Source organism: Rhinatrema bivittatum, chromosome 2, assembly GCF_901001135.1.
Source record: "Rhinatrema bivittatum chromosome 2, aRhiBiv1.1, whole genome shotgun sequence".
Classification (NCBI taxonomy): domain Eukaryota; kingdom Metazoa; phylum Chordata; class Amphibia; order Gymnophiona; family Rhinatrematidae; genus Rhinatrema; species Rhinatrema bivittatum.
In genome coordinates, this window is record NC_042616.1 from 132,986,230 (window position 1) to 133,012,224 (window position 25,995).

At 49.2% G+C, this 25,995-nt stretch overlaps 1 protein-coding gene across 1 annotated transcript in view; it reads left to right on the forward strand.

Moving 5' to 3' along the window:
* The window catches only part of ARMC4 (armadillo repeat containing 4), an 890,525-nt gene that overhangs the window by 17,077 nt on the left and 847,453 nt on the right, over positions 1–25,995 (forward strand). Inside the window, exon 3 of the mRNA XM_029588639.1 lies at positions 19,517–19,674. Coding sequence (XP_029444499.1) covers positions 19,517–19,674 — 158 coding nt within the window. The remainder of the gene's footprint in view (positions 1–19,516; positions 19,675–25,995) is intronic.

Genomic DNA, 25,995 nt, shown 5'->3' on the forward strand with positions numbered 1-25,995 from the left:
CAGGCATTATAATCTAATATGTGATCTTCAAAGCTTTTGCTAAGTGTGTTTTTTTGTAGCAAACATCAATTGCCAGTTTTTGTGAGGGGTATTTTCTTTTTTTTTTTTTCTGAGCCACTTCCACTTCAGTCAGCCTGTTCGACTCTTTATTTTCTATCAGATTTTATTCTGTGAGAGTAACCCCCAAAGAAACTAGGTGGAGGGAATATCACTTGAAGGATAATGCAGGAGTCTGGGATTTAAGCCTCACATGTAACATATTTTCCATCCTTCTCCTTCAGCCTTATTTAGAGCTTTCTGATTCCACTATTGGCAAAAGACCTCTATTGTTCAGTTGGGATAAGTTTGTGATGTAAATAATTGAAGCTCTTTGTATACTGCTACCATGCAGAGATATCAAATAATAGCTATTTTAGCTTATCTATATAAATAAAAATGTTAAATAGTTTGGACAAAATCACTAATCTCAAACAACTGAACCAATTGCTTTCAAATTTGGACACAACCTTCATTTCGCATACAGGAAGGTTCTTCTGTACTTACATTACAGATATGTCACACCTGTGACAGGTAAAATAGGTTTAAATTTTTTTTTCCAGAAAACAGCGACATCTGCTGGACGTAAGCGCCATCTGTTACACCTTACACTAACACACGCTACACTAATCATTTCGCCAGTCCAGGTCCACGTTTCACTTCCATTTTAACACATTCGCGCACTTTTTTTCACCAGGAGATAACTATTTCCTTTACAGATAAAATACACCCACCACCCTCCTCACGCCCCCCACACACATGCCAAATTGATTTACTTCCCACAGCCTCCCAACACACACAAAACCACCCTCCTCACACCCCCCACGCACATGCCAAATTTATTTACTTCCCAACCCCTTCACAACACACACAAAACCTGACAGAAGTCCAGGAGGCTCCAGCCTCCTGGACTTCTGTCAGGCCTCCTGGACTTCTCCAGCCTCCTGGACTTCTGCCAGGACCGGTCCGGGACACATCTCCTGCACTACGGCCGTCGGCTGCCAGCAATCAACATGGCGCCGACGGCCCTTTCCCTTACTATGCCACTCGGGGACACCAATGGCGGCAGTAGCCCATGTGACATAGTAAGGGCGAGGGCCACTCGCGCCATTTTCAGGACTGGCAGCCGGCGGACCTTTGCCCTTACCATGTCAGAGGACCTACCGCTGCCATTGCTCCACCCCACTGACATAGTAAGGGCAAAGGGCCGTCGGGACCTGTTTCAGTGCTCGCAGCCGATGGACCAACGCCAATACATCGCTCCCGGACCGCTCCTGAACGCCCGCTCCACCGACTGGCATTTTTATCAGGTCTCGGAGGTCTGGAGGATGGGGGGTGGTGATGAATTTATTGCGAACATCTTGGGGAGGGGTCACGAGGGGGGGCAGGTTTCATTCATTCAGCAACTCTGGGGGGGGCGGGCTACTGTTTTTTGCATGGCTGGGGGAGGGGGGCAGGAGAGTGTGGGGTGGTTAATTTAAGAGAACTTTTCTTATAGGGTTGTTTTTTGGGGGAAGGGGGAGGTTCACACACAAATACATACACTAAACTTGCACGATCTCGGGAACGCACCAAAATAGCCCTCCCCAGACCACAAAACAAAATTGGAAGTGCAAATTTGGTTAGGCACTCCCCTATTTGGGTACACAACGCGCACAGACGCCCAGGGACAGACCACGTTTAGCACCAACAATTTTAATTTCCCAGGTCTTGGGAGGGGGGCAGGAAGGTGGGGGGTTATTTGATTTAAAGGGTTGGGATTGGGGTTTTTTTGGGGGGGGGGGGGGTTCCCACAGAAATAGAAAGACAAAGGTTTTCTGATCTGAAGGGTAGGCAGTATGTGGGGGGAGGTGACAGTGAGGGGAGGGAGAATGAGGGGGAGGTGAGTGTCAGGGGAGGGAGAATGAGGGGAGAGGTGAGTGTGAGGGGAGAGAGTTGGAGTGGGGACAGGGGAGGGAATGGGGGTGAATGACCAAGGGGGAGGAGGATGAGTGACTGAGGTAAATGAGCAAGGGGAAGGGGGAGGGAGGGTAAAGAACCTGACTCTGCCACTGCAACGCGTGGCCGGGTACCGCTAGTAACTTTATAAGTAGTGCATTAAAAAAGCCCTACAGACAGGTTGCAGTGTGATAAGAATGACACAACAGATTATCCTTCTCCCCATGTTCTAAAACCTCTCCTTCTGTAACAAATTGTATGTCCGGTGGTAATGGGTGGCGCGGTGGCGAAGCGGGGGGTGGGCCTGTGAAACCCGGCAGCGATTGCACCTCTTCACTGTGGCAGGGAGCCGCGGACTTCAGCCTGCTCCTCTTCGTGGCCTGGATACCGCCCATGTGGTCTCGCAGCAGGAGCCGGTCATGCAGGCCTTCCTGCAGCAAGTGCCGCTCTTGTCTGCCTTCGTGCAGCGGCAGGATGCTGCCGCTCCCTGTCCGGCCTGTTTAAGGCCTGCTCCGGCTCTTCAGCGTCAGCAGGCCACTGTCCGTGGTCCTGCAATCTTCTTTCTGCTTCTTAGGCGCTGTGCCGTGCCTCCTCACCAGCTTTAAAGGGCCAATGAGAGAGTGGGCCCTGGATGACCTCACTTCCTGGATCCACCTCTTCAGCCTACAAAAGGCTCCTCAGGTCTGTCCTTCCTCGCCTTCGCAAGGAGCAAGCCCTCCTTAGGACTCCATGTCTTCCAGCTTCTCTTAGGCACTATGTTCCATGTGGGATCCCTTGTCTTCGTCTTTCCATGGTCTCCGCTGATGTCTCGTCTGTTCCTGATGTCTCCTTCGTTCCGAGTTGTGATGTCCATCCACTCCTGATATCTTCAGTATCCAGATGTCCCTGATCTCTTCAAGTCCTGATGTCTCTATGTCCTGATGTCTCCAAGTCTCCGAGGCTTCGCTTGTTCCGTCCTTGCGTGGTCTGTGACCAGCCCGCCTGGGCTGTGTAGGGCACGCAGTGGCCCGAGTGGTCCGCAACCATCCCGGCTGGGGTGTGTAGGGCACTCGGTGGAACAAGTCCATTCGCCGTGGCCGAGGATTCTCCTTGTCTTCCATCTGATCATCATCATGTTCCAGGTTCCGGAGATTCTCCTTGTGGTCCATCTTCAGTCCAACTTCGGGACACCTTCAGTTGCGTCTTCCATGCTGGGTCGGAGGTTTCGTCCTCCATCGAATGACCTGTCAGGTGCGTTGATCACGCCGGGTTCCCGAGGTTCAGTTCAGGACGGGCTGCCAGGAGTCATAGCCGTTTACCTTCATCAGTCTGTTCTGCCGCCTTCCGTCTCTGATTCCAGATGTTCGTCTCAGATTTCCAGTCTTCCTCTTCAATACTCACCGCCATCTTGAACTCTAAATTATTTGAGTCGATGTCAGCTTGTTGTCTGCTTTGCCTCCAACGTGGTCTGTGACCAGCGAGGCCTGGCTGTGTAGGGTGCGTAGCGTGGCAGCACTCCTTACGAATCCTTCTACGTCTTTCTCAACGCCTGAGTCTTCGTCTTCCTCAACGCCTGAGTCTTCATCCTGTGTCAGATGTCTTCATCCATCCATGACCTCTGTCCGGCCTGCTGCTTCTCGCCGTTATCCAGCGACAGTCCAAAAGGCCTTGGAATGGTCGGAGGACCATTCAGAGACCACCATTGCGTACAGGTCCGGTAGAGGGTCAGGGTCTCTAGATTCATCCAGTCTACCCAGCAGGGACGTCTCACCGCAAGGTCATACATCCATCATCCCACAATGGGGAGCGCCCCCTAGCGCTCCCCCCATCGCGATTGCAACACTGTGTGCGCGTTAGGAAAACAGGTAATCAATATGAGCACCTGTTTTCAATGTGTGTCTTATTGCATTGGACCTTGAAACTTCAGCCACAACTCTGCAACACCCAGAGAATCATTAAAGTGCCAGAGAGCAAGCACCAATGGCACAATGACTTTGAAACTCCAGCCACAACTCTGCAACACCCAGAGAGAATCATTAAAGTGCCTCAGAGAGCAAGCACCAATGGCACAAAAAACCCCGAAATGTGACCCTGTTTGAAAACTGCAGGTCATGTGGCCAAGGGAGTGGAGGGAGGGAAAGAAGAAGGAACGAAATGGTTTAATGGAAACACAGTCAACATGGATTTACTCATGGGACGTCTTGCCTAAAAAATGTTTCATTTTTTTTTTTGAATGGGTAATAAAACATGTGGATAAATGTGAACCGTAGATGTAGTGTATTTGGATTTTCAGAAGGCGTTTGACAAAGTCCCTCATGAGAGGCTTCTAGGAAGCTAAAAGTCCTGGGATAGGAGGCGATGTCCTTTTGTGGATTACAAACTGGTTAAAGGGACAGGAACAGGAAAGTAGGATTAAATGGTCAATTTTCTCGTGGAAAAGGGTAAACAGTGGAGTGCATCAGGAATCTGTACTTGGACCGGTGCTTTTCAATAATTTATAAATGATCTGGAAAGAAATACGATGAGTGAGGTTATCAAATTTGTGGATGATACAAAATTATTCAGAGTAGTTAAATCACAAGAGGATTGTGATACATTACAGGAGGACTTTGCAAGACTGGAATATTGGGCATCCAAATGGCAGATGAAATTTAATGTGGACAAGTGCAAGGTGTTGCATATAGGGAAAAATAACCCTTGCTGTAGTTACACGATGTTGGTTACATATTAGGAGCTACCACCCAGGAAAAGGATCTAGGCATCATAGTGGATAATAAATACGTTGAAATTGTTGGCTCAGTGTGCTGCAGCAGTCAAAAAAGCAAACAGAATGTTAGGAATTATTAGCAAGGGAATGGTTAATAAAACGGAAAATGTCATAATGCCTCTGTATCACTCCATGGTGAGATCGCACCTTGAATACTGTGTACAATTCTGGTCACCGCATCTCAAAAAAGATATAGTTGCGATGGAGAAAGTACAGAGAAGGGCAACGAAAATGATAAAGGGAATGGAACAGCTCCCCAATGAGGAACGGCATAAAGAAGTTGGGGCTGTTCAGGCTTGGAGAAGAGATGGCTGAGAGGGGATATGATGGTGGTCTTTAAGATCATGAGAGGTCTTGAACGAGTAGATGTTAATCGATTATTGACACTTTCAGATAATAGAAGGACCACGGGACATTCTATGAAATTAGCAAGTAGCACATTTAAGATTAATCGGAGAAAATTCTTTTTCACTCAACGCATAATTAAGCTCTGGAATTTGTTGCCAGAGGACGTGGTTAGTGGAGTTAGTGTAGCTGGGTTCAAAAAAAGGTTTGGATAAGTTCTTGCAGGAGAAGTCCATTAATTGCTATTAATCAAGTTTACTTGGCTAATATCCACTGCTATTAGTATCCACTGCTATTAATATCCACTGTTATTAGCATCAGTAGCATGGGATCTTCTTGATGTTTAGGTACTTGCCAGGTTCTTGTGACCTGGTTTAGTCTCTGTTGGAAACAGGATGCTGGGCTTGATGGACCCTTGGTCTGACCCAGAATGGCAATTTCTTATGTTCTTATGAAAGTATGGGAGGAGGAATGGGGAGGGGGATAAGTGAAGAGAGTGTGCAGAAGGGAGGCAGAATGGGTGAAGAAGAAGACAAGACAGTAGGAGGGATAATAAAGTGAAGGTTGAAATGAGAAAAGAGTATCCACAATCTGTCCCCCACACCCTTCCATATGCCCCCACACACCTCCCACACAACCACAAATATGCCTCTGCCTCCCGCTCAACCTCACACCACTGATAACACCAACTCATTCCATCACACTACCACACCCAACAAACAGGCTGATGCAATATGGACACGCTAAAAATGTGCATCCAAACTGGTCGCACATTTTTTTAACGTGTGCACAGTGACCTCTTCTGGGCGCCTGATGTAATAAGCAAATGAGTTGCCACGTTAAAGAGGACGCGCTAGGGATAAGTTGTGCGACCCTAGCATGTCTGTTGCATTGGGTGCCCAGGAAATGTGGCTGTGCACAGGTTAGGAAAATGGACGCTCAATTTACGAGCATTTGTTTTTTCCTGCTGCAGCTATTATACTGGCACAATACGCACGCACAATATACACAGCCCAAAGTGACAATACTAAGTAGGAGGAACCACAGAAGTACAGGGTTTTTTTTTTTTGTTTTTAAGTTGAGCCCTTGACATGCAGGAAGACTTTATGCCTGCTCCAGGGGAGGCGTAAAACTTTATGGGTTAAAAAGAGCGCCTCAGGCACAAGGGGATTTTTTGCATTGCAGGGTAATAACTAATAGCCTCATCTACATGGCATTTACATGTGATAAGCACTATTAGATACTTTTTTTGGATGCATGTTTTGGATGCACTGATCCCCTTATTGCATCGGGGGTTATGGATGTGTGTCCAAAACGTGCATCCAGCCATTCGTTAAGCTACGTGTTAGGCTGGGCGTACTTTATTGCATAGGCGTGCAAGACTTCCTGAGATAACTCTCCCTACACCCACACAACCTCCTACAGCCACTCACATGACTGGCAAGCCACTCACAATACTGATACCACCACCATACACCACCTGCAACGCAACCTATTCCTCTACTCCCAAAACACCACAAACCCTGTCCTGACAATAAACTCACATTGTTGACAGCACCACCACCACCCACAATTCAACTCACACAACCACACACACCACCACAAACCCAGTGCGCAACACTTAACACCTCACCAGCTAACCTAATTGTCTCCCTAATTGTCTCCGTCACACCAGAAAAACATAGTTTCACATTCACCCCCTTCACACATCTCTAACCACAGCCACCTACATGATGCAAACCACTGGAAACCCTGTTGGTAATACTCGCCTACCCCCACACCCACTCACAACATCACCACACTCCATTCACACATGCCCCCTACCTCCACCTGCACACTTCCACAAACCCATTTGCAACACTCATTTACCCCTGCATACCTATTCACCCCTAGCCACTTGGGTGTGGGGAGAGGTGTCTCAGGCATATCTTTGTGGTGTGTGAGGGGGATGAGTAGGTGGTGACAGTAGTGTGAGAGTGAGGGCAGAGGCATTTTTGATATGCAAATATCAAATCTCTTCCAATGGAAAGGAAGCTGTAAAACTAGGGTCACAATCTAAAATTCCAAGGAAGAATACTCAGGAAAAACATCAGGAAATAGTCCTTTACAATAAGGGTGGTGAATGCATAGAATGTTCTCCCGGAAGAGGTGGTGAAGATGAGAACGGTAATGGAATTCAAAAGGACATGGGACAAACACAGAGTATCCCTGCTGGCAAGAGAATGGAAATGAAGAAATGGGGTACTTTTTCTGTTAAATCTTGGAGGTAGCCTACATGGAATAGCAGTTGCTACTACTCTTAACAGAAGGCTTGGAAATAACCTGCATATAGTATCAGCTGTTACTACTTTTAACAGAAGACTTGAAGATAGTCTGCAAAGAGCAGCACATACACACACACACCAAAACCCTGCAAATAACCCTCCCCCCCCCCAAAAAAAATAAATTGCCGGGCAGACTAGATGGAGCATATTGATCTTTAACTGCCATCATTCATTATGTTACTATGTTACCGAAGTACTGTCCACATTCCAAAGATTCCTGAACACAGGATTGACTTTTCTGACAGATTCATTCTGCAGGATTCTGCTTTCTCCTTGTTAGGATGGTCCTATTTCAGACCTGTATCTTAGACTCTTTATTGAGACACAACTTGAAATAATTAAGTCTCTGCCTTAACTGCACTTGAGGTTTAGGCTTCCAAACTGAGTCTTACCTCCACTCACCTCCTCTGAATAAGCTTGAAGACTCAAGGCCTTATCAATTAGCCTTGTGTCCCTGGGCATCCTTTCAAGCCTAGATTTTCCTTTTTAGAAGCTTGTTCATTCAGACAATGAACCTTACTTTTTCCTTTTTTCCTGGGTATAACTGGTAGAGTTTCTTAGAGGAAACACATTTACCCTTGCCAAGCCTCTGCTGCCCTTGCAAAGTCCAGGCAGCTTTTAGAGTTCCTCCCTTCAGTTCAGAACCCTCACAGTCTGCAAACCCTCCTATATTATTAACTCTGATATCCCCACACAGCTGCTCTATCCAGTCATGGCTACAGTTTCAGTGTTCTAAGAGCAATTAGGTTAACTTATAATTTGTAGAACTCTCATTGCACTGCAGTTTGTTGCTTCCTTTACAGTAGTGTGATAACACCACAATTTATAATTCTCTCATCTTCAAAAGTTTATAAATCCATTGTGCAAACCATTAGGACAATTTATAACTTCCAGTCTCTTTGGAGTTTGCAGCCTCTCTCCATTGACTACTGTCAACGCTCTTCTTCACCTCTGAATCGGTGCATCCCACTCTTCAGTTTCACCTGTGTGGTGGGAGTCTCTGCTCTCCTTGGACTCTTCCCCCAGAGCCCTCGTCAGTCATTATAGGAGAGCACTGCCCACAATTTCGCTTAGAACTGTAGTTTCTTCTGTCATCTCTCTTCTTACTTCCCTGAAGGATATATAATCCATTATTCTGTTACCCCCCTCAAAGCACCACATACTGCCCACACCACAAAAACATATCTTCATACACTCCTCCATGCACTTCCACCCTCACACAACCCTCCACAGCCATTCACACCACTGTAAACCATGTCACAACACTCATTCCTCACACACCCACCCACATCCTCCGAGTACCACTACACATGACTTATGCATGTGCCCTTCATTCCACTTGCACATGCCTTCCCACAACACTCTCACTCTTCCACCCAGATGCAGCAATCACCTCTCTTCGCACTTAATTGCCCATTAAAACAATTATCCCCACACAAACCATACACCATCAACACCCACCTGCAATTAATCCCAGTGTTCTCCTAGGACAAGTGGGCTGTTAGTCCTCACATGTGGGTGACATCATCCAATGGAGCCCGGCATGGAAAACTTTTGTCATAGTTTCTAGAAGCTTGATCAGCACATTGAGCATGCCCAGCATGCCACTAACCGTGTGTCCACACGAGGTCCCCATTCAGTCTCTTCTTTTCCGTGGTGCAGTTGCCTCGCGGTTCATGGAACTCCTCTATTTTCTTATTTTTTCTTGACAGTATCGGGTTTTTTTCCCGGTTTTTCATTGTCGGGTCCCCCTTTGCGGTCGGTGCCTCCTCAGTGTGGTAGGTTATTATTGCCTTTTTCAACTTTGTGGTCGATTCCTGACTCCTCGCTTCACGGTGACCGCTGGTCATTGAATGCACGCTGGGTGTTTTTTCATGGCATCGACCGGTTTTTGTCGTTGCCCCCAGTGCCCACGGACCATGCCCATCACGGATCCACATGAGGTTTGCATCTTCTGCCTGGGGACCTCGCATGACGTCCGTGATTGTCATCTGTGTGACCAGATGACTCCCAAAGGCCGTCTGGAGCACCTGGATAAGATGGAGAAACTTTTCGGTTCTTCAAAGTCTGCTCCTTCCCCTCCTGTGTTGGAATCCTCAACACCAAGAGGTGCGGGGAGCCTCTCAATATGCTCCCTCTCGCCATTTCTCTCACTAGCTCTTCAAAGGATTGCTCCCGAACATCGGGGTCTTCCACCTCCTCGGCACCAGGGAAAGACCAGTCCGAGCACCATGGGAGATCCTGCAAGCATCACCACTGGTTGTCGGCGCGTGGCTCTGGTTTTGGCGAGATACAGTGGCTGCTGGACCACCACCAAAGCAACACCTGCTGTCAGAGGCCCCATCCTCCGATGCCCCTGGGAGTCCCAGGTGTTCTCCACCGATATCGATGCCGGGCACCATGCCACCTTGGAGACACGAGGAAGAGCCAGTGACGCCAGGTCCCCCTCCCTCAGTCCTGGCCACACCGTACTTTCAGGAGTTGCTGGACCCCAGGGTGCAGTCTGTGGTGCTCAAGGCACTTCAAAGCGTTGAGCTGCCAGTGCCACCTGCCCCCATACTGGTACCTGAGCCTCTGCCATCGATTTTAGCACCTCTGCTGTAGCGTCTGGACCTCCTTTTAGGCGCCCTACCAACACAACCTGTGCCCGAGGGGCCTTTGGTTCCCCAATGGCCACCAATGCCCTCCACCAGAGCGATCCCGATCCTCGGGTCCGAGGAGGAAGAAGATACGGCTGGTACTGTGTTCTCAAGACCACGGTCCTCGAGCCCTTGTTGGGTCCTTCCAGCCTCCCGCGGTCTCTAGCCCCCTCGATGCCAGGAGAGCCGTTGATTCCCATAGTGCCCTTGAGGTCTCCGAATCCATTGGAGCCCACGGCTGATGCCCCTCAAGGGACTCGTCTGTGTCACACTGGCCCTAGTGAGGAGGATGTGCCTTCCGACCCTTGGGGAGATGATTCCACGGAATCGTCCTCTGATTATTTGGACGACCCCCCTCTCGGAGCCCTCCCCGCCAGAGGAATGGTGCCAGTCACCCCCCGAGGATCTGTTCTTTGGGCGGTTTGTCTGGGCCACAGCCGAAGCCACTCCCTTTCAGTTGCTTACTGAGGAGGATGCGTGACATAAGATGCTGGAAGTACTCCAGTTTGTCGATGCTCCTAAGGGAGATTATGGCAGTTTCTATCCACGACATCTTCAAGGACCTTCTCCTCTGGATGTGGGAACATCCTATTTCTATCTCTCCTGTCAACAGGGTGCAAAAGGCACCTCCCCCACCAGTCGGTAGTCGTGGAGTCTGCCCTGAAGAAGGCCCGGCGCTCCCGCACACACGCCTTCGCCCCCCGGGGCGAGAGCATAGGGAGCTTGATGCTTTGGGCAGGAAGGTCTTCCAGGGTGCTATGCTTGTCACCTGTATTGCCGCCTACCAGCTATACATGACCCAGTACAACTAGAACCTCTGGAAATGGGTTGCCTCAACAGCAACAAGAGGCACTCTCGGCCATCGTCCTACTGGGTATAGAAGCTGGCAAGCATAAAGTGCGTTCCATCTATGATGTCTTTGAGACAGCGGCCCACGTGGTGGGCATCAATACCTGGAGAATGGCCTGGCTCAGAGCTTCTGAACTCCGTCTGGAGGTGCAGGAAAGGCTAGCTGACCTCCCCTGCACAGGTGAAAACCTCTTTGGGGTAAGGTCCAGGATGCGGTAGCGCAATTGAAGGACCACCATGACACCCTTCAACAGCTTTCTGCCAGCGCCTCTGACACCCTGTCCTTGGCTAGGAAATCCTCCAGGCCGGGATCCCTGAAGCCCTTCTACAGACAGAGGAAGTATTATCCTCCGGTCTCCCGGCTCATCTGCCATGCACCAGCTCCAGGGGCTGCCCTCGCCACCGGATGTGGACCTTTTCTCCTCCCCGCACAGCTACAAGGTGAGCAAGATCTACTCCCTGTAGTCAGGGGGCAGACATCCAGCCTGCGATACCTTCTTCCTCCACTGAGGGAGGGGCCTGCTTTATGTTTACCCTCCTCTACCACTCCTCTTGAAGACACTGCTGAAGCTTCAACAGGATGCAGGGACCATGATCCTTGTGGCGCTCTTTTGGCCCCAACAGGTCTGGTTCCCGCTTCTGCAGGACCTGTCGGTGTGGGCCCCATCCGGCTGGGGTCGGCGCCCAATCTTGTCTTGCAGAATCAGGGCACCCTGCGCCATACAAACCTCCGAGCGTTGGCTGTGATTGCTTGGATGTTGAGCTTGTAGCCCTTCAGCTCCTGGCTCTCTCGGGTTATGTCTCTCAGGTACTGGTGGCATCTCGGATGCCTTCCACCAGGAAGTCCTACAGCTTAAAGTGGAAAAGAATTTCCATCAGGTGTGTGGGGTACGACTTGGATCCTTTCTCATTTCCTCTTTCCCAGCTGTTGTACTACCTGTGGCACCTCTCCGAATCTGGGCTTCAAACCAGCTCGGTCAGGGTTCACCTTAGTGCTGTCAGTGTGAACCATTGGGGTGTCGTTGGCATGCCCGTTTTGGTGCAGCCTTTAGTAAGCCATTTCATGCGAGGCCTCCTCTAGCTGAAGCCCCCTCTTCAGCCTCCTGTTGTGACCTGGGACCTCAACATTGTCCTGGCACGGCTCATGCGCTCTCCCTTTGAGCCACTGCAGTCCTGCGATCTACAGTTTTTCACCTGGAAAGTTATATTCCTGGTGGCGATTATTTTGACTTTGTAGAGTCAGTGAGCTTCAGGGTCTGGTTATGTACCTGCCATACACGAGGTTTTTCCATGTGTATGCATCCTAAGTTTCTGCCCAAATTTGTGACTGATTTCCACCTCAATCAGTCCATCGTTTTACCCACCTTTTTTCTGAGGTATCAATTCCACCCAGGGGAGTGGGCTCTTCATACCCTGGACTTGGCTTTCTATTTAGATCGCCCAGCCGGCCATAGGCAGTCCGCTCAGCTCTTTGTGTCCTTTGATACTGTTATGACCACCGGTCGTAGATGACTGCGACCGGGTCTACTCACATCCTGCACCGTCCTGTTCCCCTCTCCAGGCCTGCTCGCAGCGCGGGCCAGTCTCTGTCGCCACGTTCCCCATGGCTCCTCGTGGTGGTCGAGACACCGCCGCCACCCATGCCAACTCCGGGCCTTCTTAGTTGTTCGCACGCGCCACCAGACCCTCTCTTGAAGCCTCTTCGGTGGGAATCTAGGGGGCGTCCTTGATTGATGATGTCATGGGATCAGGGTTCTTAAGCTTCACCTTTGCCCTCAGCTAGCCGACTTAGCAACGAGTTCCACTACTACTCTACGAGCTCCTGTCTCCGTTATTCCTGTGGTGACACTACTGGAATTCCTTGTACACTGGAACCTGCCTGGCACCCGCTCCTCGGGGGCCAGCGTGTGCGCACTGTATGGGGACTTTGTCTCCTGTCTTCCCCCGCTCCTCGGGCTGGCCCTGTGCCTTCCAGAAATAGTATCTTGCTGGCTCCCTGCTCCTCGGGGCCGCCTTTGGGAATGCCTTCATCCCTTGGGAGTTCTATCTTTGTGCTTCCCCGCTCCTCTGGGCAGTGCCTACGTTCTATACAGAGACTGTTAATGCTTCCCCACTCCTTGGGGTGGTGCCTACGTTCTGCATTTGGGACTGTTGATGCTTCCCCGCTTATCGGGGCAGTACCCTTGATTCTACCACCGGACTCTGCCGGCACCTCCCGCTCCTCGGGCTGGTCCACGTCATCATCTAGAGACCTGGCTCGGACTTCTCTGCTCCGGGGGTTGGCCTACGTCATTGCATCGGTACCTCTTTCGCTGAGCTGCTCCACCCCTTGGGGTTGCCTCTCCGGAATACCTCCTGCACGTCCTGTCTCGTGCTTCACGGTCCTGCCTAGTGTCATCCCCTCCGGAGGTCTCTGCCCAGGTACTGATCTCCAGCCTACATATATTCTGTGGGGATCCCTCTTTGCTGTGTCTTCTGCTCTGCTCCTCGGGACCCCTCCATAGTTTCACCCAGAGCTCCCTACTGTGCTTGACCTCACCTCTCGATGGTGTGGACCTGTGGGGCTCCTCCCTACAGGTACTAACAACTCTCACCTCGAGCCATTGGTCCACAAGCCCACAAACCATTACAGATACCAACAGGCTGGGGACAGCGGTGGGTAAAGAGACTTTGTATTGCATTGCCTTCTGCTGTGCTCAGGCAGGCCTTCCGCTAGCCGGCAGAGTAAAGGCTCACTCTGTGTGGGCTGTGGCGACAATGGTGGCTCATTTGCGTGCAGTCCCTGTTGAAATTTGCCAAGCCGCAACCTGGAGTTCTCTTCAAACGTTTGCGGCTCCTTACTGCTTGGACGAAGATGGGCGTCAGGACAGTGCCTTCGGTCAATCCATCCTATGCAACCTGTTCAAGCCTCTTGTGGGAACCAGACAGTCCCCTACCGACCCATAGCTCCTTAGTTGTTGTGCCCTTTGGCACATTGTTCAGTTGCTGTTGGTCTCTCCTGTTAACAGGGACAGTCTGCAGCTTGGTATTCATCCACATGTGAGGCCTACCATCCTGCTTGTTCTAGGAGAAAGCGCAGTTGCTTACCTGTAACGTGTTCTCCTAGGACAGCAGGATGTTAGTCCTCAGGAATCCTGCCTGCCTCTCCATGGAGTTGGGTTCTCCTTTCGGTTTGTTCTTTTATTTTTCGCTCGTATTTTCATCTATGTTACAAGACTGAAGAGGGATCTCTCGTGGATGCGGGCATAGTGGCAAGCTGAGCATGCTCAGTGTGCTTGTCAAAGCTTCTAGAAACTTTGACAAAAGTTTTCTGTGCCGGGCTCTATCGGATGATTTCACTCACATATGAGGACTAACATCTTGCTGTCCTAGGAGAATACCTGTTACAGGTAAGCAACTCCACTTTCCCATACAACCTCCCATTACATACATGTACCTTCCACAGAAGCCCCATCCACAAATCCTCTTGCCACCACATTTCACTCTTAACAGCCTCAGATTTTGAGATCTGGGAATAGGAACATCTTAGAGATACCTTCTGTTAAAGTTTTACAATTAGGAATAACCAGAGAGAGGGCTTTTTCAGTAGTAGCACCTGAAATGTGGAATTCCCTTCCAGAGCATCTACGCTTGATTTTCTGCAAGAAAAATGTCAAGAAAGGTTTAAAGGCATTTCTGTATAAACAAGCTTCCGAGGGAATTTAAACTTCTGCAAATTATTTTTACTTTTATTTTATTTGATGTACAAATTTATGTAAATATTAGTTACGGTTCTCTGTTTTGTTATTGATTTTTTTTAACTCTTTATTTTCAGAATTTTCAAATATAACAAGTCAAAATAAGACATCCAGAATATAATGGATTAACAAAGAAAAAAAATAAAAAGGGAAGAAAAGGTTATATAAAAAGAAGGCTCACCATTAAACCCTCCAGCAGCTTTCTGCTAGTGCTTCAGACCTACCCTTCTCTGCCAGAAAATCTTCCAGGCCCAGCTCCAGGAAGTCCATTTACCGGCAGCGGAAATATTATCTCCCCCCCCCCCCCGCCTCTCGGACTCGCACACCCCGTGCTAGCTCCAGGGGCCTTTCCCATCAGCAGCATGCATCTAGGCTCTGGCCAGCCTTCCATCAGGCCCCAGCTACGGGCATTTGACTGGTGGAGAGGGAGCACGGGTCAGCAGGATGTACCTCTGGCGCTGGATCCCCCAGTGGGAGGCAGACTTCTTTAATTCACTCACCAGTGGGGAACATCACTTCAGACCAATGGGTCCTCGCCATAGTTCGTCAGGGGTACTGTCTCAATTTCAGAAGGATTCCAGAGAACTCTCCCTCATGTCCATTGTGTAGTTCGTCCGAAAGCAGGTCATACTTCAGGAAGAACTATTTGCCCTTCTCACGGCAGGAGCAGTGGAGCCCATTCCTCGCCCTCAGCATGGTCGAGGGTTCTATTTAAGGTATTTCCTCATACTGAAGAGGAATGGGGTTTGTGCCCCATTCTCAATTTCAGGGCATTGAACAAATTTCTTGCAAGAGAAAAGTTCAAGATGGTTTCTCTGGGTACTCTGATTCCCCTCTTCAAAAGAAGAAACTGGCTCTGCTCGCTCAATCTCAAGGACACCTATGCCCACATTGCCATCTTCCCTGGGCACAGAAATTATCTGCGCTTCGTATTGGGGGAGGCTCACTACCAGTACAGGGTACTGCCTTTTGGTTTGGCCTCAGCCCCTCGAGTCTTCACAAGTGCCTGGCAGTGGTGGCCGCAAATCTCAGGTGCTGTGCGGTGCCCATCTTCCTGTACCTAGACGACAGGTTAATCAAAAGCAACTCACGCATGGGGGCAATAGACGCGCTAACCATGACGATGCAGACTCTGCAGTCCTTGGGGTTTTGTTATCAACTACCCAAAATCTCACCTCTCCTGTCTCCCAGGCTGGACTTCATAGAAGCCAGGCTGGACTTGGTGCAGGCGAAAGTGTTCTTGCCACGCAACCGGGCCCTTGCCCTAGTTTCGTTGACAGCTTCTGAGCGCAGCAGTCAGATTGTAAGCGCCCGCCTTCTGCTTCACTTGTTGGGCCACATGGCAGCCTCAGTTCATGTTACTCTGCTAGCCCATCTTTGCATGCGCAGAGCGCAATGGAAGTTGCGGTCCAAATGGCAGCAGGCATCCCAGGACCTCGAGGCCTGTGTATCCATCACACCATCTCTGAGGATCTCTATTCTGGTGGGTTAGTCTCTCCAATTTGGATCAGGGGATCTCCTTCCAAGCCGCCTTGCCCCAAGTAGTCCTTACTACCGATGCCTCTCCTCAGGGCTGGGTTCATAAAATCATAACAACATGCCATACTGGGTCAGACCAAGGATCCATCAAACCCAGCATACTGTTTCCAACAGTGGCCAATCCAGGCCATAAGAACCTGGCAAGTACCCAAAAACTAAGTCTATTCCATGTTACTGTTGCTAGTAATAGCAGTGGCTATTTTCTAAGTCAACTTAATTAATAGCAGGTAATGGACGTCTCCAAGAACTTATCCAATCCTTTTTTAAAGACAGCTATACTAATTGCACTAACCACATCGTCTGGCAACAAATTCCAGAGTTTAATTGTGCGTTAAGTGAAAAAGAACTTTCTCCGATTAGTTTTAAATGTGCCATATGCTAACTTCATGGAGTGCCCCCATGTCTTTCTATTATCTGAAAGAGTAAATAACCGATTTACGTCTACCTATTCTAGACCTCTCATGATTTTAAACACCTCTATCCTATCCCCCCTCAGCCGTCTCTTCTCCAAGCTGAAAAGTCCTTACCTCCGCAAGCAAGGACACTGGACTGCTCAGGAAGCTCTCTGCCAGATAAACCTCTTAGAGCTTCGGGCAATTCGTTATGCTTTCTGGGCATTCTGGGACCGGTTGTCCTACAAGAAAGTCCTGATTTGGACGGACAACCAAGTCGCAATGTGGTATATCAACAAACAGGGAGGCACGGTGTTGTTCCTCAACTGTCAGGAAGCAGTGCAGCTCTGGGCCTGGGCCCTGTCGCAGGGGATGTTGCTGTGGGTGAAATACCTACCTGGGACTATGAATGTGCTGGCGGACTGTCTAAGCTGCTCTTTTCAGCCGTTCAAGTGGTCCCTGAATCCGATGGTGGCGGCCCGGATGTTCCACTGGTGGGGATCCCAGGATCTAGACCTTTTCACCTCCTCGTACAATGCAAGGTGAGCACATTTTTTCTCCCTGTTCGCATGGGACGATCATCCAGCCTCTGATGCCTTCTCTTTTCACTGGGGAAAGGGCCTCCTGTACGTGTATCCTCCTCCCCTGCTCCTCTTGAAGACTCTTTAAAACTTCAACAGGACCGGGGGACCATGATACTCGTGGCGCCGTATTGGCCTCGGCAGGTCTGGTTCCCTCTTCTTCAGGATCTGGAAATCAGGGATCCTATCAGACTGAGGACCACTCCCGGTCTGATCATTCAGAACCAGGACGCATGGCATTATCTGAACTTCAGGGCGTTGGCTTTGATGGCGTGGATTTGAGCACCTAGTCCTTCAGCCCCTGCATTTTTTGGAAAACATCTCCCAGGTGCTAATGGCTTCTAGAAATCCTTCCACCAGGAATTATTACAGCGGAAGAGGTTTTCTGTCTTGGGTACAGGGCATGGCTTAGATCCATTCACATGCCCCCTCTCTAAGTTCTTGGACTTTCCAAGTCTGGGCTTCAGACGAGCTCAGTCAGGGTCATCTCAGTGCCGCTAGTGCGTACCATCGGGGTGTTGCTGGCACTCCTATTTCAGCTTTATGAGCAGTCTGCTTCAATTGAAGCCCCCTATTTGGCCTCTTCTTGTGTCCTGTGACCTCAACATTGTCCTATCGCAGCTCAAACGTCCTCCCTTCAAGCCTCTACGCTCCTGCAACCCGAAGTTCCTTACCTGGAAGGTTATATTCATAGTGGCGATTACTTCGGCTCATAGAGGCAGTGAGCTGAAGGCCTTGGTCTCGCACCTGCCATATACAAAGTTTTTTCATGATTGTGTGGTTCTATGTACGCATCCCAAGTTCCTGCCTAAGGTTGGGACTGACTTTCACATCAATCAGTCCATTGTCTTGCCCATCTTTGTTCTGAGGCCTCATTCCCACCTGGGGAACAGGCTCTTCATACTTTGGATTGCAAAAGGGCTTTGGTTTTCTATTTATAACACACAGCAGCTTTCAGGCAATCCACTCATCTCTGTATCTTTCAACATCAGGCTGGGAGTTGCAATGGGTAAACAGTCTCTATCTAATTGGCTGGTGGACTTCATTGCCTTCTGCTGTTCACAAGCCCCCCTTCAGCTGGGAGGCCGAATCAAAGCTCACAGTGTGAGGGCCATGGCGGCGTTGGTAGCCCACCTGCAGGAGATCCCCATCGCCGACATTTACCAAGTGGCAATGTGGAGTTCCCTACACACATCCGCTGCCCATTACTGCTTGGATAAGGATTTTTGACAGGATAGTGCCTTTGGCCAATCTGTCCTCCGCAATCTCTTCCAGGTTTTGACCAAACTCTTCCTTCCTTCCTAAGGCCCCTGTTTTGAACCAGGCCATCTCCCTGCTGACCAACAGCACTGCAGTTGTTGTGCCCGTTGGCACCTTGTTTGGTAACTGTTGGTCTTGGTTGTTGCCGGGAACAGCCTGGAGCTTGGTATACACCCATCTGTGAGGACTACCATCCTGCTTGTCCTAGGAGAAAGCGCAGTTGCTTCCCTGTAACAGGTGTTCTCCTAGGAAAGCAGGATGTTAGTCCTCAGGAAACCCACCCGCCTCCCCTGGGAATTGGGTCATCAGACGTTTTTATTTTTATTTTTCACTCGTATGTTTTGCTATGTTACAAGACTGAAGGGGGACCTCGCGTGAACGCTTGGATAATGACATGGTGGGCATGATCAGTGTGCCATTCAAAGCTTCTAGAAACTTTGACAAAGGTTTTCCATGCCGGGCTCCATCTGATGATGTCACCCATCTGTGAGGACTAACATGCTGCTGTCCTAGGAGAACACTTGTTATAGGAAGCAACTGCGCTTTTTGAGATGTAGTAACCACAACTGCACACAATACTCAGGATGGGGTTGCACTATGGAGTGATATAGAGGCATTATGATTTTCTCTGTTTTATTCTTCATTTCCCTAGCATTCTATTTGCTTTTTTGGCTGCTGCTGCACACTGAGCAGAAAATGTAGTTCTTCACAATTTGGCACAGTATTTATAATGAGAAAAAAGGACCATATACACTTAGAGATCTATTTTAAAAGCATTGCTCACACAAAAATGCCCTTATACACATGTATTCATGAATTGTATTTCTGTTATTATACAATATTTTATTCTATGTAAAAAAAAAAAAAGCAAAGTAGTTAGGTAGAGATTATATCTTTCTTATGCTGAAAAAATGTTTAAACAAACGAACTTATGAATACTAAGGTCTTTTCTCATGTAATGTTGACTGGATACATAATTGAGGGAGGTAAGAACCCTAGCTGTACTGAAAGTTATCTTTTTTAAATTTAGAAACGTATTATCTCCAACTACTTTGTTAGTTTTCTTTTAATAAATTTTCATATTGCTGCACTAACATACTCTGTTCCCTTTAATTTCTCTTTTATTCTAGCGGAGCTACTGTGAGATCCATTGAAACAGACAAAAATGGACATCCATTGCTTCTACTTTCTGTATCTACTATCAAAGTGTCCAGTTTTGGTCAGCTGTCTTATTTACTACAGATCTCCAAAGATAAGAAGTTAAAAGAGACACAAGCATGTCTAGAAGGTTGTGTAGTTCCTTTATTAAATAATTATTCGGATGTATATATTATTTTTGTTTTCAGCATGGTGATGACATGCTCAACATTTTTAGGACTTCAGAAATACACAAGCAGTTACCTCTTGGGTGGATGGCTTAATTCTCATTCATGAACTTTATACTGTCTTCCAAAAAGTAAAGAAAACAATGTTGCTATTATCTAAATATACTTAAGTGGCACAAGGAGAGAAAGTGTGTTTTCCCTCATCACATAGATAATTGGTGGCAGAGAGAAATCTTGAATTGTCTCATAATTTTTCCTGAATTCAATTCATTAACCACCACACTGAACCTCCATTAAATTTATTTTTAGGCGTTCTATACAAGTCACCTTCTGCTACTGCTTTACCTGAAGCCCTTCTGATGTTGATCCTACTATAGGAAGCTGGTTGGGAAAACTGTTGCTATCAAATCACTAGCCATAATTGTGTGTGACAGTTTACAGCAAACGTAGTTATTCAGGGCCCAATTCAACCAAAATATATTTGAACTCTGCAGGGAGAATATTGGAAAAATGTAGAAAAATGACTTGGAAAAACTAGATATTTGGGAGATATTCAGCTAGAAAAATAATACAACAAGTTTGTGTATCATTAACGGTGTTCTCCATAGACAGCAGGATGACTTACCTATAGCATGTGGGTGATGTCATCCAATAGTGCTGAATGAACACTTTTCTCTTTTTTTTTTTTTTTTTTTAAGAATTTATTAAGTCAGTGTTTCCACATACAACGCAACCAACTTAAACAGGAGAGAACAGAACGGATCCAATACGGTTATAACATGGAAAGACATTACATATAGACTGAAAATATTTTCTTATATAGTCACTGTTGCGCTTGCTGGCCTCAGAAGTCCACGGCTGGCCGTGCTCACCTTCCAGTGCCGCGTTCCCCCTCCGCAGGCAAGAGCCATCGTCGCTGCCGACCTGCGGCACACACAGCTGGCTCCCACAGCCGCCTACGATGCTGAACCTCTTCTTTGTGGCTTGGAGCCGCTGCTGCCGCTTACTTCCTGTACTTGTCAGCATTCCCCTAGGCTCGATCGCGTGCCTCTCTCCTATTCTAAAAGGGGCCACAGCAGGAAACCTCAACGGCCCTCCCTGATGATGCCAGCATTCCCAAGCTATTTAAGCCCAGGCCCAGCCCTTGGTTCTGGCCCCTGCAACAGGTCGAGCTCCATGTGAGTAGCTGGTTGCCAGACTCCGTGTCCCTGATCCAGTCTTCGTGAGTCCTCCTCTTCGCCTATGCCACCTCCAGGAGACGAGTTTCATTGAGTCATCACTTCTCGCTCCGGCTCAAGGGTCCACATCTACAACAGTTTGCGAAGGCCATGGACCCGGTGGACTTGTCTAGCCTCCAGGCCATTCCGGGCCTGGCTCAACGACTACTGCAGCAGCAGCAATCCTTGGAAACTTTGTCTGCCACAGTAGAATACCTGGTAACTCGCCTGGATTCCGCCTCTGGACTCGGGGCTTCCGCCCCTCCCCCGGTGGTTCCAGTAGCTTCAACCCCTGTGACCCATATGCTTGCTTCACCTCGATTTTCTGGAGAATCCAAACAGTGCCAAGGATTCCTGAACCACTGCTTCATAAGGTTCTCCCTGCAGGAACAGCAGTTCCCTACAGACTGAGTTAAGACGTCCTTCATCATCTCCTTACTGGATGATAAAGCCCTGGCCTGGGCATCTCTGCTTTGGGAGCGAGGAGATTCTATTCTGGGAGATCTGCTTCTGTTCATCCGGACATTCTGTCAAGTATTCGATGAGCCGGGCCACCAGTCTACTGCCACCTCTAAACTGCTTAATCTTCGCCAAAGCTCACGGACCTTGGCCGACTTCGCAGTAGAATTTCGTACCTTAGCATCCAAACTGGGATGGCGTGAGGACAGCATGCGTGGCATCTTCCTGGAAGGGTTATCCCCCCATATAAGGATAAGTTAGCCACATGGGAGCTCCCGGATGACCTCGAGACACTCATTGAACTGGCAGGTCAGATCGATCGACGATTACAGCAATGTGCTAAGGAATTTAAGCCAGCCCGTTGCTCAGTTTCACTGGCTCCAACTTTTCCTCGCCTAGTGGTTGCTCCAGCAACTTCTGGGACTTCACCAGAATGCAGGGAGGAGCCTATGCAGCTAGGCCGCAGCCGCCTGACAACTGAAGAGAAACAGCATTGACGGAGACTCAGATTATGTCTCTACTGCAGTGGCAAAGGACACCTGTTGGCCCAATGTCCTGAATGTACGGGAAATGCTCGGGCCTAGGCGTCACAGGGGAGCTGACCCTAGGCTATATCAATCCTGCTCCTCCATGTACGGTTCCCATTACATTGTAATTCTCCAGGGGTTCCTTTACAACACTAGCTCTTGTCGACTCCGGTTCTGGCAGGAACGTCATCCTATCCGAGCTAGTCCACCATTGCAACTACCCGTGATGTCCCATACACCACCGTTGTGGATTTCATCCATCCAAGGAGACCCTCTCCCGGATGGGTCATTCGTCGCACTGCTCCTGTAACACTTCGAACCGGGGTTCTGCACAAGCAGGAGGTGTCCTTCTTGATTCTTGAGAAGTCCATTCATCCCGTGGTCCTAGGGCTTCCTTGGCTACAAAAGCATTCACCCACAATTGATTGGAAAACCCTGCAAATCACAGCCTGGGGGACGGACTGCTTTTCTACCTGTCTTCAACCTAGACCTCGACCCCAGTTGGTGCTGGCTAGCACCACCCTTCAGTTATCGCCTCAGTACAGTAGCTTCGCCGATGTGTTCTCCAAAGAGGAGGCAGAGACCCTTCCGGAGCATCGGTCCTTCAAATGTGTCATTGACCTACTACCAAGTACAGTTTCGCCCCGTGGACGGGTGTATCTGTTGTCCCTACCCGAGACGCGGGCAATGTCTAAATATATAAAGGAAAACTTCAACCGGGGTTTTATTTGTCCTTCTTCTTCTCAGCAGGGGCAGGCCTTTTCTTTGTAGCCAAGAAGAACAATTCTTTAAGACTCTGTATTGATTACAGGGGACTCAACGCAATCACTTGAAGGGATCGTTATCCGCTTCCTTTGATTCCCGAGCTACTAGACCGCCTCCATGGAGCCAAGGTATTTTCTAAATTGGATCTTCATGGGGGCCTACAATCTGGTCCGAATAAGACCTGGAGACGGGTGGGAGATGGCGTTTAATACATGTGACGGCCATTACAAATATCTCGTAATGCCATTTGGACTATGCAACGCACCCACGGTCTTCCAAAATTTAATGAACGAGATATTCTGGGATATGCTCCACAAGGGGGTAATTGTCTACCTTGATGACATCCTAATTTATTCCAAGGACTTGAGGACACATCGCATTAGACGTCGGGTCCTCCAACGTCTAAGAGAACACCGTCTATTCACTAAATTAGAAAAATGCCTCTTTGAACAGGAATCCTTGCCGTTTTTGGGTTTCATTGTATCCACCACAGGCTTTCGCATGGACCTGGACAAGTTAACCAGCATTCGGGAGTGGCCGCAACCGGTGGGACTTCGTTCATTGCAAAGGTTTCTTGGCTTTGCCAATTTCTATAGGAATTTCATTCCCCACTATTCATGCATACCGTAGTAGCACCCCTGATGGCGTTAACTAAGAAGGGAGCTAATACTAAACACTGGCCAGTTGAAGCCATTGACGCCTTCAACGATTTGAAGAGGGCATTTCTAAAGAACCATGTCTTCACCACCCTGATTCAACTCGTCTATTCGTTGTGGAGGTGGACGCCTCGGACTTCGCAGTAGGGGGCGGTACTCAGTCAATGCTCTCCTCAAGGGGCCCTTCTACCCTGCTCTTTCTTCTCCCGCAAGTTTTCACCGTCGGAGAAGAATTATGAAATCGGGGACAAGGAATTGTTAGCCATTAAGATGGCTTTCGAAGAATGGAGACAATGGCTAGAGGGGGGCACAACACCCCGTGACAGTTTATATCAGCCATAAGAACCTTGAGTTCCTCAGTTAGGCTCAACGTTTAAATCTGCACCAGACTCAGTGGTTGCTTTTCTTCAGTCGATTCAACTTCGTTCTACATTACCGTCCTGCAGATAAGAACGCATGAGCAGATGCACTTTTCAGGCTGCACGAGGCTGAAGATGCACCGGAGGTAACCCACTACATTTTGGATCCTGCCAAAATCCATCTAGTGGCTACTGACACCATACCACAAGGTAAGACGGTAGTTCCCCTTCGTCAGCGACCAAAAGTACTTGCTTGGGCACATGACTCCCTCACTGCGGGACATCCAGGCAGAACCCGAACTCTGGAACTATTATCCCGATATTACTGGTGGCCTCGGATGGCCCAGGTCGTGAGATCCTATGTGGATTCCCGTCCGACTTGTGCGCAGCAGGAGCCCTTGCCTGGTCGCCCCTGGGGATTACTCCAGCCTCTCCCGGCCCCTCGGGAACCTTGGACACACATCTCCATGGATTTCGTAGTAGACCTGTCTACTTCTTCTGGCAATCACGTGATCTAGGTCGTGATCGACAGATTTTCCAAGATGGCACACTTCATTCCCTTACCGAAGTTACCATTAGCTCCAGAGTTGGCACGACTCTTCACGTCACACATATTTCGACTACATGGCCTTACCTTGCATATCACTTCCGATTGCGATCCCCAGTGTACAGCCAAGAACTGGCGGGCATTGTGCAGGAAGGCTGGAATGCATTTGGATTTCACCACTGCCTTTCACCCACAAGGAAACGGACAGGCCGAGCGACTTAACTGAAGATTAAAGACCTTTCTTTGTTCCTTTGTAGGAAGCAGTCAAGATGATTGGTCTTCACTCCTGCCCTGGGTGGAGTTCTCACACAACTCTCACGTCCATTCAGCCACTGGGTCGTCTCCATTTCAAGTGGTCTATGGTAGGCATCCTAGACCTCCACTACCACTACCTCTGTCCGTATCCTCTCCCACAGCCCAACTCATGGCTAACCAGATGTACAACCTATGGGAGGCCACCAACGCCAACCTGATTAAAGTTGCTGACACCACCAAACAGACCTCTGATAAACACCTCCACCCAGCCCCTCTCCTTAATCCGGGGGATCGGGTTTGGCTCAGTACCCGCCACATCCACTTTCGGGTCCCATGTATGCGGTTGGCACCTAGATACATTGGTCCTTTTTCGATTTCCAAACATCTAGGTCCAGTGACCTATCGTCTAAGACTGCCCTCCAGTCTCTGGATACAAAATTCTTTCCACGTGTCTCTGTTAAAACCTTTGGTGCTGTCTCCTTACCATACCGCGCCTCCCAAACCTCCAGAGGTAGTTTAGGACAAAGACCCAGTCTACCAGGTCTGGGAGGACCTAGATATTCGATGACACCATAGACGTTGGGAGTATTTAATTGCCTGGGAAGGTTTTGGTGCCGAAGAGAACTCGTGGGAACCTTCCTCTAACATTCTGGACAAGCCCTTACTTCAGCACTTCCATCATACACACCCTGGCAAACCTGGTCTTTCTAAACGGGGCGTAAGAGGGGGTGTACTGTTGTGGCGACTGGCTGCGGCCGGCCAGCCCCCCCACCTTCCCAGGTCCCTCCGGCGTGATGGTCCTCCCTTTGCAGCTGGCCGCGAACGCTGAGAGGCACGGCTCTGGCGGCGTCTCCTCCCGGCCAGGGTCAGGGCCTCCCCTGATGTGTGTGTGCGGGAGGCTCCGCCTCTTAAAGGGGCTGCGGTGGGAGAATCTACCCGGCCCCCTGAAGATGACATCAGCTAAGAGGGGTATTTAAACCCCGCAGCTATACGCTCCCTTTGCCTTCGCAACAGAATCCCTCTGTTGCTCTTGGGCTGCTTGTGCGTTGTGCTGTGCTCCTGTGCCTCCGCGCTCCTGTGCCTCCGCGCTCCTGTGCCTCCACGTTCCTGTGCCTCAGTGTTCCTTGCCTCTGAAGTTCCTGCCTCTGTCCCTGGATCCATTCCTCAGCTTGTATCTTCATCTTCGCTTGTCTGCTGCCCGTTTTGACCTGTGGTCTGTTCTTCGTTCTGCATCTTCGCTGCCTAGCCCGGACCTTCTGCCTGGACTCCATTCCGCCTCTTTGTGAAGTTCGGTTCCTGTCTCACTGGGTGAACGCTCTGAGTACCCGCTCTTCGGGGGTTCTTCCGCGTTCATAAGCTATCCACTCCTCTGAGGGCCATCCTGCCTGATTCCTGGAATCAGTCTTCGTGAGTCCTCTTCGCCTATGCCACCTCCTGGAGACGAGCTTCATTGAGGGTTTCCCCTCGGTCATCACTTCTCACTCCGGCTCAAGGGTCCC